General features: G+C 31.3%; 1 protein-coding gene across 6 annotated transcripts in view; it reads left to right on the top strand.

The window, feature by feature from the left end:
• LOC126821901 (centrosomal protein of 170 kDa protein B) overlaps positions 1 to 14,517 on the top strand; it is a 90,745-nt gene that overhangs the window by 58,815 nt on the left and 17,413 nt on the right. For all 6 annotated transcript variants that reach the window (XM_056101459.1, XM_056101461.1, XM_056101457.1 and 3 more), the window contains 3 exons: positions 3,630 to 4,075; positions 4,972 to 5,491; positions 6,230 to 6,756. In XM_056101459.1, the coding sequence (XP_055957434.1) occupies positions 3,630 to 4,075; positions 4,972 to 5,491; positions 6,230 to 6,756 (1,493 nt within the window). The remainder of the gene's footprint in view (positions 1 to 3,629; positions 4,076 to 4,971; positions 5,492 to 6,229; positions 6,757 to 14,517) is intronic.

The raw sequence follows: 14,517 nt of genomic DNA on the forward strand, positions 1-14,517 counted from the left end.
CGAAGATGAGCATTTTCCGCTTAGGGTAAGCAGAGATAAGCAATTTGATTGGTTGATACTTTGGGGCACGATAACTCTCTTCCTAATTGAGCTAGAATGTTCAAACTTGGTGTATGTGTTGATTAGGTCAATGCCTTGATGGAGTTCGAAGATGAGCATTTTCCGCTTAGGGTAAGCAGAGATAAGCAATTTGATTGGTTGAACTGTTTGATTGTTCAATACTTTGTAAAAGATAATTTGTGATAAATTTATATGTGTCCTCTAATTATTTTCCTATTTCGGCGGGGGACATCAGCCTCACTGTTGGCTTGTTATATTCAGACAAGAGTTATATCTCAGGTTTATTATATTCAAAAAAGAGTTATATCTCAGGTTTATTATATTCAGACAAGAGTTATATCTCAGGTTTATTATATTCAGACAAGAGTTATATCTCAGGTTTATTATATTTAGACAAGAGTTATAGTTATATCTCCTGTTAATTGTATTCAGACAAGAGTTGAAGAGTTATATCTCAGTTTTATTATATTCAGACAAGAGTTATATCTCAGGTTTATTATATTTAGACAAGAGTTATAGTTATATCTCCTGTTAATTGTATTCAGACAAGAGTTGAAGAGTTATATCTCAGTTTTATTATATTCAGACAAGAGTTATATCTCAGGTTTATTATATTCAAAAAAGAGTTATATCTCAGGTTTATTATATTCAGACAAGAGTTATATCTCAGGTTTATTATATTCAGACAAGAGTTATATCTCAGGTTTATTATATTTAGACAAGAGTTATAGTTATATCTCCTGTTAATTGTATTCAGACAAGAGTTGAAGAGTTATATCTCAGTTTTATTATATTCAGACAAGAGTTATATCTCAGGTTTATTATATTCAAACAAGAGTTATATCTTAGGTTTATTATATTCAGACAAGAGTTATATCTCAGGTTTATTATATTCAGGCAAGAGTTATATCTCTTGTTTATTATATTCAAACAAGAGTTATATCTCAGATTTATTGTATTCAGACAAGAGTTATATCTTAAATTTCTTTCCATTTCATTAATACTGGTAGAACAGGTATTTCAAGTTTCAGTAACAATAACTCTTCAGATTTTATTCAAAGATATATTTTTTTTACTATGCATAATTTCCCTTTTAACTTCAAACAAACAGGAATATAAATCATTGTTGGTTTTTATTGTGGGGATTGGGGAAAAAATGTTTACTTGAAGAAATTCTATAATTTGTCAGCCGACCTGAAGGAACTTTTACGTCTGTGATTGTTTAGTTTCATCTCCCATCTAGTATGTTACATTTATTGCTATAAGCACACGTCAGATATTTTGGGAAGGTGGTGAAAAAATTTATCTGTGAAAATAGCTTTTAGACTTGTGTGTGTGTGTGCATTAAGCTGCCAATATTAGTGATCGTATGTTGGCAGACTGTTATATATCAGAGAGGTTAGATTATTGATATATCCCTGGGGTTGCTTCACTTCTGCTGTATGTTCTTTTTAATTTGCACTTATTTAAAGATGCATTATGTAAGATTTAGAAAAAGCGCTGGCCGGTGTTGCTATAAATAATAGTTAAAAAATCGATATTGAAAATTTCATTCAAATTACTTTATTCGGAGCAAAATATGGGTGTTGGAAGATACATGTATAGCGTAGATGGTTTATTATCGTAGCAACGGTACTTGACTAAACCTAGCTTATCCATTTTATCATTAAAAATCTTGCAGGTGTTCAAATACATTTAAATCTCCTCCATCCGATGGACTCCAGATTTGATTCTAGGCTTGTCATGTGAATAAATGTGTAGATAATAATTTTTAAAGTCAGGAAAAAAGACCTGCAATACATAATCCATATTTAACAGTTTGGTAGTGAAGAAAACAAAAGTAGAGAAGGCTTTAAACCACAGTTTTATTGGTTATATGACTTGGTATAAAAGCACAAATCTATATTTTAGTTGGATTAAGTGTAGGGTACTCTGATTATATATAACAACAGACCAAGCAGAATATGAAGAAATTATTTCAGGCTATAGTGATTATTTTTAAAATTCATGCCCCAACGTGCTAGAATAAGGGGTTAAATATAGAGTTTAGACAATACAAAGTCAAAAATACTTTTATTTTAAAACAATATGGCCCAAAGAATTATTCAAATTGATCAATTCTAAGTTATGGTCCTTTTACATTTATTCTGGTTTTTATTCATTAATATCAGACAGCCATCTTTATCTCTTGGACACATAGGAATAAAAATGGTGCTATATTTTAATTATTCGAGGACGCATATTCAAATTTAAATTTTTCTTCCTATTTCTTTTGGGCAATAAAAAGTTTTAAAAAACCTTGGTTTCTCTTTTCAATAGCTCAGATCTTCAAGTTTTCAAGCTTAAATTTTAATATACAAATAGCCCTCACACAAGGTAATTTATCAAGATTCTGAAGAGCTAAAAATCAATTTGGCCTTATCTTTGGTATGCATGGAATCCTATTTGCTCATTGATCGCTGTCAGTTCATGCAGTATTACTTTTATTTAAAAGAGAACTGGGGACAATTTAAATTGATGGAACTGTCTCCTCAGCCATTTGACTAGATTATTACCTAAAACTTGTTGTGAGTCACCATCACATCAAATCCTTGTCTACTTATTTTATTTTACAAATCCGTATAAAATGTTTTACTTGGGTGTTGAATACAAAGATTTGGCAGAATTCCATATGGCAGTAGTTTAAGTTTATAGGATAATTTACAGAAAAAATTCTTACATTTCATCATTGTCAGAAGACCAATAATTACTTTAAAATGGATTGGAATTGTCGGCGCCAATTAGCGTTAAACATTCATCTGTCTGGGTCTGTGTTTTGTTAAGTTTTTTTTTGAATAATGAAGTTTGTCAATGAATGTACAGTAGTAATGAGAAATAAGAAAAATGTGTTGTTAAATTTTTGTCATAATTGTCATACGATACTTTGGCATACCTTGATAGTAGGGTGTGTTCATCTAATCTATTCCTTTCAAGAATAAAAACTGGATAAAACATAATAAACTATTAGATTTTACCTAGAAATATCATACTTACTTAAAGGTGAAAATTCTGAATATTTACCAATGAGTAGCCACAATGTAAACTTACATTATATAGTGACGCTGGAATTTACTTAACCTTTAAATGTATATTATAAGTTAATGTTGAACTATAATGGATGATAAGTTTCATATTTATGTTATTTAAATTACAAAAATCTGTGTTACCAAATCATATAGTTTATCATTTTGTCTAGAATAGATATAATTTGAATTGATTTATAGACATGTGTCTTGATAATCCTATAACTTTCTACTTTATATAACTGATCACATTGATTTTATGTAATGCAATTATGTTCCAGTGATAACCTGGGTTGTGGTTGATATGGATCAGTTCTTTGGTGGTAACCTGTAATTTACTGTTAATTGATGCCACATTCAGTTCAAATTCTGATTTTACCCAAAATGGTAATAGAACCCAAAAGGAGTTATATGCTTTAACTTGCTTTGTGAACTTGACATGAATGTCTTTAAATGGTTGTAGATGGTGGATGTTTTTAAATCTTACTTTATATTTATCTATTTCAGATGACCATGAGAATAAAGATTCATCAGATCGACCTTCAAGTTTAGAGATACAAAAAAAACAGAGAGAGATAGAAGTCGCCAAAATGGAGAAATATAAAACAGATCCACGATATCAACAGACCTACATGGAGATACCAATGAATGATTTAGTGGATGAAAAGAATGAAACGCCCCAACAAAGTGTTGCATCGTCACTGTCTAAAGACAGTTTGCTTTCACCTCCAGATACCAACGAGTTGGATAATAAAGATAAAACTTTACAAAAGACAAAAGGCAAATCGGTTGATTCTAGCATGGTGTTTACAATAGACTTTGGAGAGGACACAAAACAGAAAAAGAATAAAAATTCGGGGAATTTGAGTGATTTAATGCCCTCTAGATTAAAGGAAAGATTTCAGGAACGTCAGAGTGAAGTTAATGCAAGAAAGGAAAAAAACAAGTCACCTGTAAGTTTAAACATACCCATACTTTATATATTTACATGTACAGTGATCCGAACAAATGTCTTTGATACGATCATCAATGATATCATTGTGAGAAAATCAACAAATTTGGTTAAACATTACTATCAACATGCATCAAAGGAAGTCTTCTTTAAATTTTATAGGCCCACTTCATGATAAAATGTTGAAAATTTGTTTCCAATATTACTCCAAAATTTCTCATTAAGATATGTCAATGTAGTATAAATTTGAAGTATATTTTCTGTTATCCCAAGTAATTTTTTACCAGAATTGGGCAAATATGACTTCTTCCTCATTAATTAGGAATTGTACGAGGCTGGAAAAGTAGCCATTTGTATGCGATTTTGTAGGATCTTTCTATGTGAAATAAAACTCCCAAGTAAGACTTTAAAGCGGAAATTGCAAATTTTTAAGTTATATTTTTAAAATTTATTAAAATAAAGCCTGAAAATAGATGGTATCCATAAACAGTCCTACCTTGTTAAAGAATAATCCTATTAATCCTATAATTCACTATTGCCAGCTGAGAAATTGGCAAAAATATCATTTTCCTCTTCTTTTTTAAACGTTTGAATATCGCTACTCCATGGTGGGGAATAGAAAACAAGGGGGGTAATTGGGAGGTAATTGTGTTATTATTTCCTGTCTAAATGAATCTTAAGTGTGAGAATGACACCTATGATCGTATAATTGTGAGTTGACAACCTATTGAGCAAAAGACATAGAAATAATTACGTTTTGACTTTCTTAGAAAATTTGCAATTTCCGCTTTAAGTAGATTCTTCACTTCCTGAATTGAGTGTACATTTTGATGAATTAAAGGAGGAAATTTCTTTTATCTATACCAGTTTTCCCAATATACGTTTTATTTTCTTCAGGATTCGGAGATTGGGTCTAGTCAGCATAAAAAAGTAGAAGATGTTTGTGGATTTACAGAGTCTAAAAAATCCAGGAAATCTTCCGAGCAAATTAGTGCTTCTCGCAAATCAGACATTCAAAAGAAACCTTACTCACGGCGGAAATCTGTAGGTGAGGAATCCAGGGGTAAAAGTTCAACCCCAAAATCTGAGGAGGATTCTAATAAAAGTATGACTCGAAAGGAACTACGGAGTTCTACTCGTAAATCTCCTCTTGAAGAGGCGCGGACAAAAGCAAGAAAATCTTCTGTAGACGAGACAAGAACAAAGAATACGAGAATGTCTCCATTAGCCGAGAGATCAAAACGGACACAACATAAATCCCCTGTTGAAGAGGTTAAAGGTGAATTATCTGTACGAAAATCCCCAAAACAAGATCGACGGAGATCCCCACAGCAAGACAGACGTAGATCACCTCAACAAGACAGGCGGAAGTCACCTCAGCAAGAAAGAATAATTTGTGATGAAAATAGAAATGTTGGTAAGTGTTCATATAGGTGTTATACATGTAATAAAATTTATTATCAATTACCACAGCACCCCTGATATACTGTTTAGGTTATTCCAGCCAAATGTGTGAAGGGAGGCAACTCTCTTTTTTTGTGTTCTGTAAAACACAACTAGAGGAGAAGGGTAGGGGCAGAAATGGTATACTATCATTATTTTTATAATAAATAATTTTGTAGGCTGTGATATACCAATGTTGTAGAAATGTTATACTAAACTGTTGAATTAAATTGATGTCTCATAAGTTTTAGCAGAAGCCACATGGAGTATGTTTCTGGTTCACTTACCAGAAGGTCCCTGGTTCAATCCAAGTCAAATAAAATGAAATGGGGTTTAACATCCTACTGTTCTGCTCCGACTTGGCTAATGAAGACAGGCATATGCCATACAGTGTGCTATGAGGGAAATTTTGCCCGGACAACGGCGCTACCCTCACTCTTATATGAAATTCCAAATGCCAAGGGATCTTTTACGTGCACGACAATGTGTACACAGGACCTCAGTTTTTTATCCTATCCAAACGTCTAGACAGCTGTCCTTGTCAGTCCTTCATCCTGCACAACTAATAAGGGGAAACCATGCTGTTCAATCCAATGCTGAAAGAGAAAGTCTTATGATGCTTGGAATACCCTTTGTGGTGTGGGATGATGGATCTAACAAGGAAAAACAAGAGAAAGCGCTGTGTGACTAAATTTGTTCTTTCCAAATTTAGGATCCAGACCAGTAAAGTCCACCTCTAAACAATCGCCAGTATTGAGATCCGTGGATGGCGGTAATATCAGTCCTTCTAATTATTCTGACACCACATCATATCTTATTGATAAAATGTTCGAAGGGACCAAAGAAACTGCAGTTGGTGTGAAAAGTGGTGATGATATATCCATAAATAATGACGAAGAACCAAAGAGAATTTCCTGTACTAGTCCAGAAGATAAGTTAAGCGATGCAGGAACGTATACCATAGAAACAGAGGAAGCTAAAGACGAAGAAGAAGCTGCTCGAAGGAGGATTGATGAAGTTTTTGGTGTTATAGACCAAGAGGAATGGATGAAGATGTCTGGTGTTATAGGAGATAATGAATTACAGATCACAGAGGTCAATGTTTCTGATGGCACCGGTACCCAAAACAGCACGCCAACAGATGAATTTACTAGACAGATGAGTCTGGATGTTCAAGATGGTAGCTACCCTGAAGATCTGTGTAATGGAATTTATGAAGACCAACGTCTTATTATTGAGGTAAGATTTACTGTTTAAAATTATTTTTTGAGATTTCAGGATGCGGTGTGGTTTTAGCCGATATTGATGATCTTCCATATCAGTCACAGAACATTGAGCATGTATACCATTATATCAACGCTTCTACCAAAAAAATTGCTTCTAAAGATTGAATGGAACATTACAGATTTGATAAGTATTGGAAAATTCTGTTTAAGGAAGAATGCAACAGAAGTCCAATAAACATTTTCATTTTTTAAAGATACATTATGGGAGATTTGATAACGAGTTGGCAGTTCTCGCTATAATAGTTAAGAACTAGATAATGTAAAGGCAATTTGTTGAAAATTTCAGTCAAATTGATCCAATCTGAACCGAGAAATAAGCGAACGAAAGTTTCGCATAGCCTCGGTCATCATTACTAAAGTCAGTAGGACAAAAATCATAGTCTCGATTATCCATTTAATCGTTAAATCGAGAAGGAAAGTTGTGTAGCAAATCGCATCATAATCCAACAAATATCGCAGGCTAGCGTTGACATCGAGAGTTGATTATGGTCTGGATACGTTAATTAATGTCTAATTAATAGTTTACAGTATAACATTTCAGGCCTAAAGAAAGACCTACAATAGGCAGATTTAGCTCTTGCATAATGCATGTTTAAATTTAACTAAAATAAGGGCCAAAAAGTGGTTTTGCTAATAATTTAGACACCTATACAAAAAAAAAGCTGGATTAGATGCTATCATGACTTCAATATTTGAGGATTTCGTGGATCGAAATGAGTCATTCTTCAGATGTCAGCCTACTATTATAAGAGAAATTAATATGACAGTGTTAAGTCATTACAAAGTAGTGTGACCTTTATGTTATGATTTTGATAACTTTTGGACATATGTTTTCTGTAAAGACCACAACCTATATTTTTTTTATTGTGTGTGGTCTATGTTTACTGTTTATTTAATATTGGGCCTTGAAACAATAACCTACTTCATTCGCTAATGGCGTAATGCCTTGAATTACAAGAGGTGAACACAGTACAGGTATACACAAAGTGAAAAATAATTAATACCTCACACATTTTGATAAATAACAGAGGGGAATTAGAAAATAATATTTTACATAGAGACTAAACTTATATAAAAACTGTAGACACTAAACTAAAACAAATCAATCTTTGAGTTATAATAGTCTACAAGTCTTGGCAATATGACAACTTTTTTGTCAGCAGTGATTTTATTCAAAAAGCGTAATTTTTTGTTGACCCCTTTAAACAAGACAATAATTGTGAAACCAGAGAGTATTCTTTTGTGAAACAGGATGTGGACAAAAATAATTATAGTTCTGGGCATTATCAGGTGTTAAGTCGTAAATATTAAAAGATAAATTAACCTGTTTATTCGACCCATAAAACCTACTTTTATCTGAAATTACCAGGAAAAATAAAATTATAGACTTAGATAGTAAAATGAATTGAATAATTTAGTTACACACTGCTAACCATTCATTAGTACATTATGTATATTAGACACACAAGATGACAATGTGAAATCAAAAGAAATTAATGTAAACTTCAAATGAATGTACAGGTAATTACAGTAGGATTACTAAGAATCGCGATATTTAAATCTCACTCTGGTGTGTTGTCCCTTTATTTAGTGTATAGACATGATTAAAAGGTTGCTTTAGAAGATCCTATCTATCCTAAAAGCTTATTACTTTTAAATGAATTCAAAGGAAACATAAGATATTATACACTTCATTTGATTTGATTTTAATCGATTATTAACGTGCTCAGTTGTATCTTATCAAGATTTTCTGTGTTGAGTTTTCTGATGGAATAATAATATAGATTATTCTTCTATTGCCAGGTAGATATTGATTAGATTTAAATATTTATGTAGGTAAATAAGTACATAATGTCAACACTGTATATAAAGGTTATGTATATTAAGCCATCAAAGACATAGTGTATGATCAATACTTACAAACATACCTTAGATACAAGATATACATACATTGTGTTTATACAATATTTATTGCAGTATACATGTATATTAAAATGTTGATTTCAATATTCCTAATGCTGATTTCACAGATGGTCTATATTGAATGACCCAGTGGACTACATACCATAAATATTTGGTTGTCAGTAGTTTTATCATTACATAGTTACAGGTAATTACACTTATATATGTATTATAGTATGTAACACCATCCTGTAATTACCTGGATAGTCCACTTTCTAGGATATATTATACTTATATTGGAGAAAGAATTTATTTCTGTCATATGGTATGTACTAGAACTTAACATTGAATTCCCAAAAAGTTGTACTTGGCCTAATTTCTCAGATCTTTTTTACCGACCACTTTTCACTGTAAAATTTTTTTTTGCTTTTGTTGTCGAAAGCCAATCAAATCTTCAGTTCTGAGATCAATCAAGCTGCATTTAATTATAGAAGACCGTCTCGGATAATAAAAACAATAATTGCCTGTGTGCTTTTATTGAAGACTGAAAATAGATTTTGATCAGACGTTTCTAGTATTTTAATGACTATACATGTACTTTCCCAGAGTGTGTTAGACCTTTTAGAATAAAGGATTTATTTGAGGTTACTAGTGCTAGACTAGAATCTGTCCCAACACTCAACATTACCTACATGTATTAAGAGTTCAGGTAATTGTTTACTGTTTGAAGATATTTTTTGACAGATGCATTCCATTTGTATTAGTATAAAAAGAGTTCGTTAGAAAAAAGAAATTTGAACCTAGAAATTGACGGAAATGGGTTTCAATGCATATAATAATGTAATGTGAATGTATATAAACTGATTTACATTCAGTCGTTTCTGTTTTTACTGTAATTTCTAATCAATTATTTTCGGCGAAATATGCCAGAAGTCTCAATCAAATGGCAATCTCTAGCGTCTAGTTATTACAGTCTACACAGATAGTGTTTATTGCGCATGCTCTCTAGATAAGAATATGACGTCACCGTTTGACATGACTTGTGGAATATGTCTAGCCTCGTACTTCGAGTCCCTTGTTACGAATGGCGCTGAAACTCGTTATAGCACATGAATTGTGTACCAATGGTAAAATGTTTATTTTATCTTGGATATCAAAAGCCCATCTTTTCCCAGTAAGATCACAACATCAATGTTGATTTAAATTGACAAATAATTCGTGCTTTCAATGTCGAAGACTTTGGATGATATTGAGTTAGAGACTTTAATAAACATATCTTTGAAGTATAAATTTAACCATAATAGCTGTTTGTTCAAGTAATTGTTATCACTATGTGTTATTCTTGGAAATTTCAAGATTTTCAATTTAGGGTCAATTGGAAAATGTGTATGTGAGGTCCTCGAAATGTCACGGAAAAGGATTTATTATATAGTGTTTTACTACCATTTTAATTGACATTGACAAATTCTTAATGATTGATGATTGACACTTCATATATCAAGTTGATATACATGTGAAAATATTATTCTAATTACATGTATAGAGAGATTAAAGTACTTATATGATGTTACAAGGTAAGAAGAAATGTAAATTTGTTGGGATATTTAGGATAAACTCTGTGCAAACATGTAGTGTACTATGTTATGTGTCAGACTTTAATTTACAATGTAAACAGTCCCTTAAAGGTTAATAGTTGACGATTTGATATACCTGTAGGTATTTACCTTTTTAACTCCTTTTTCTGTATTGATAAGGTAAGCTTGTCTTTATTTAAGTGTTAAGTAGGGTATGTAAAGGTATTGTAACCAGTGGTCTCGCTCCTGTCAAAGGCTTTCTTTTTTTTTATCTGTTCCCACCACTTAAAATCTTGCCGGAACTAATTCATTGAATGGGTATTTTGTGTGTGATCTATGCTCTTTATACTACTGCCCGATAGCAAGTGGTTTTAAATAGACATCAATAGGGATAGTGTGAAAGTAAGACTTGGACCAACCCAGTCCGTTAATTTATTTAACTATACTGTTACTAGGGGAGTTGAAAATTGGCAAGTGTTTCTGCTGGCTTCTAATCCAGTTTGACTTTTGTAAGATTTAGTAGAAGGATAAAACTTCTGAATCACAGATTCTACTTTAGGAATAACATTTACAGTGCAAGTTTGACATTCGAAACTTTTCTAAAATAAGGTATGTACATCAACTGTTAGTTAAAATTGCTGAACTTTCTTTATTTAAAACCTGTTTGTAATTAATTTATGTAGCTTACTGTCATCAGTGTACTCTATATTCTAGTATTGTCTGTTCTGTCTTTGGTGTGGTAAAAGTTTGTCTCTGCATTTTCTATTTATACTTAATTTAAAATTCAAAATTGCTAAATACTCAGGATTTGTTCAATTAAGACAGAAAAATAAATTATTGTGAATACCAACATAAAATCAGTTTTACTGAAATTTTACTGAGCATCATTTGAATTTTTTGTACAATATACAAGATGATTAAATTCATTAAATTTTAACATACATTATGGCTATCTAAAGTTCTCGTCTCAGAACGTCAGTCTGCTAATAAGGATAAATCATTTGTATCCATGAACATTGAGGTCAAGATAGCATTAATAAACCTTTTTCTTGAAAATTTAATTGTCAAGATTACTATCCAAAGAAAACATTTCAGCCTATATTTTTTTTTTTAAATTTTAAAAAGGAAATTGACAATTAGCCATCTGGCACATCGAGGCTTTAAGCAATAAAACTTTAGAAATAAACTACTGTGAAAAAAAAAAACGATTACAGGCAAAAGGCTTCATTTTATAATTTACTTCAATGATTTGATTTAGATTAGAAATAGTTTTATGGTGAATCACCAGGTAAAATAATGATATAGGTATGTTTATATAAATAGATAATAAAAAGTTCACTTAATTCCTGATTTATGAGGCTTAAATAAATAGACAACAATAAACCTTAGATTAATGTAAACACAAGAAGACAGAACGATATGGTGTGGTATAATTATACAGTTTTCCTTTCTAATCTCACACCAGATTAACATTTTCTTGGCGTGAAGTCACCTCAGTATTTGGTTCCAATTGGTTGACATTTCTTTGTGTGGATAAATATAAAAGGAGATTTGGATGTTGATAAAGTATGACTGGTAATTGGAGAAAGGCTAAAAGGTTATGATGGACAACTCAGTCTTATCACCTTCTAAAATATCCACTCTCCATTACTTTTAATACAATTGCTCTGAAGAATTTGTGTATCTATATTTAGAATGAAAACTAATCACAAATACTTGCAGATACACATACATGCCTTAAAGGCACATGGCAAATTGTTCATATATTAATATAAAAAGTCCAAATTATGTATGATGTAAAGATTGTAGTTATATTATATAATATATGAAAGTTTTAAAACACATTAATAAAGAATGGACTGACATGTATGAAAAGGATTGCAGAATTATTATCATTACATTTTCTTTATTCACCTAAGACATATAAATATGGCGATGTTAAATCAATAGACTTTCTCTTAGAAACTTGACATTGATTAGGGATCATTGATGATCTTTAAACGCCAATCATGTCTCAAGATATGTCAAGCTTTGTTTATCTTTATGAAATGTTGGAAAATCTGAACTATTTGATTTTTCTCATATTGAACCATGATATACCCTGTGCATCGGAATATTTATGGCTATCATTTGCTTGAAAAACTGGTTTAAACAGTAATTATATTCCATAGAATTGTCTCCAGCATGTTCAGTTCAATTCTAAATGCCATTGAAGCAGTTGAAACAAAAGATGTTAAACATTTGTTGAAGTGTTCTTTTATGCTCTTAATTGCATTATGTGAGGACATCTTTCATGCAAATGTGAAATGACATTTGTCTGTTTATTGATCTTTGATATTTAGAATGAGTTGAAAAGGATAAAGTTGTTTTCTATTCTGAAAAACTATTTCTTATACAAAGCGTAGTATTGTTATTTCAAAAAGTAAATAGTAGCAAACTTCAGTCATTTCGACTCCATCCTTGTTTGACCAAGTAGGCTTACGTACGTACATACATAATGGATGAGGATGTAGGCTGAATCTAATTGTTCAGAATATTTAAGTATTTTTTTTCTTAATGTTGACCAACAGTACAGATTGACTCACTTTATTCAAGTTACAGGTTTTATTTAGAATAATTTACAAGTAGAAGGAAAATAAAACAAAATAATTATTTATACAAGTAACAACCATTGCTGGGTTGAGCTGTGTGTAGTGATCAGTGTGGTACATTTTACGCTTCATGCTTCTAGAACATCGGATGCAACTTTTATTTGAGAAGATCAAATAATATTTCTTTGTTAATACTACAGTAGGCCAACATGGTTTATTAATGCCATGGTTTTATTTACAAAGTTCAATTGGAATTGTCATAATTATTCAGGATGGTGAATCATCACATCACTTTAAAAATATGACTGAATGATTAATATATAATATGTTTAAAGCAGTGTTTAATAGATGATATACGAACAGCATGTGTTAGTTGAAGAAAACTTGCAGGACTTCCTCTGTGCAGATAATGGTGTGATGTGGGCTTTTTTTCTCAAGTGTATGTCAATTTTTAAACTCCACTATGCATAAGAAAATAAATGGATTTATCTGATGTCAGGTTTAAATTTAGGCAAATGGAAATTTCAAACATTTTACCAGGAAAAGAAGTAGGAAATTTTATAGGTTTGTAAAATTTGGTAGATAAAAATAAGCGATTTGTCCAGTTATCATTGGATCATTAGATTGAAAACCTTTTTACCATACGGTATCAATGACAAAATCTGAACTTGGGCACCCCCTACATTTTTTCTTTGGTTTGTAAGATTCAATAAATTTGTAGAAGATACTTTTTAACTCTGGACATTGTTGGTTTTTATAAAAACAATATTGCTTATATAAATTTTACTTCAAACTAAAATTTTGGATTCATAATGTAAATTTTTGATTGAATCACAGTAAATTGCGAAATAAATTTGAATTTTTTTATTCAGAATTGAATATTTTGATATCTATATGGTACATACTATTTACATGTATATCAAATAACTCTTATCATATCATTAAATATGGTTAACAGAATTTTAGATAATATATTATGGAGAAGTTTAATATCCACAGGGATGCTTGTGAAGTTGTACAGTGCGCAGTACATGTTTTTCTAAGCAAAAGGTTCGGGTATTTTTTCACATCTGCAGGATTTAGTTTCGTGTAGGGATGGGAAATACTTAGCCTTATAGGTTGTACATGTATCGGTACATGTTAATATTATATTGTTAAAAAGGTAGGCTGTTAACTTGGAACTTATTTATTTATAGTTCATACTCTATCTTATAGTCCCATCATACACTGTTGGCTTGATTATCTACCACATCTGTTTGCTCGCTTCTAAATGTTTGTACATGAGAGAAACTCTGTGAACAATTTTTTGAAGGCCGACTTTTAGCTGGTGCACACACATTCCGTGTCTCTCTGTGTGCAGTAGTAGTAATAGGAGTTACAACCAAGCTTTCATCATGAACAACAGACGTTTGTGTAATCTGGAGAAATATAAGAAATTACGGGTAAGCTTCCATAAATTGGTTTTGTTTTTTTTATTTGGATTCGTAATTTTCTGTTTTAATGCGAACACCTATTAATAAATAGAGACCTATGAATTTATATTTGAGGAGCTCATGGTTTATAAATTAATAATTCAAATTTAGATTTTTCTTGTTTTTCTCCTTGGAGTGTCTAGATGGCAATTTGAAAAAAAATAAGACAACCTTT

Source organism: Patella vulgata, chromosome 5 (assembly GCF_932274485.2).
Source record: "Patella vulgata chromosome 5, xgPatVulg1.2, whole genome shotgun sequence".
In the NCBI taxonomy this organism is placed as follows: domain Eukaryota; kingdom Metazoa; phylum Mollusca; class Gastropoda; family Patellidae; genus Patella; species Patella vulgata.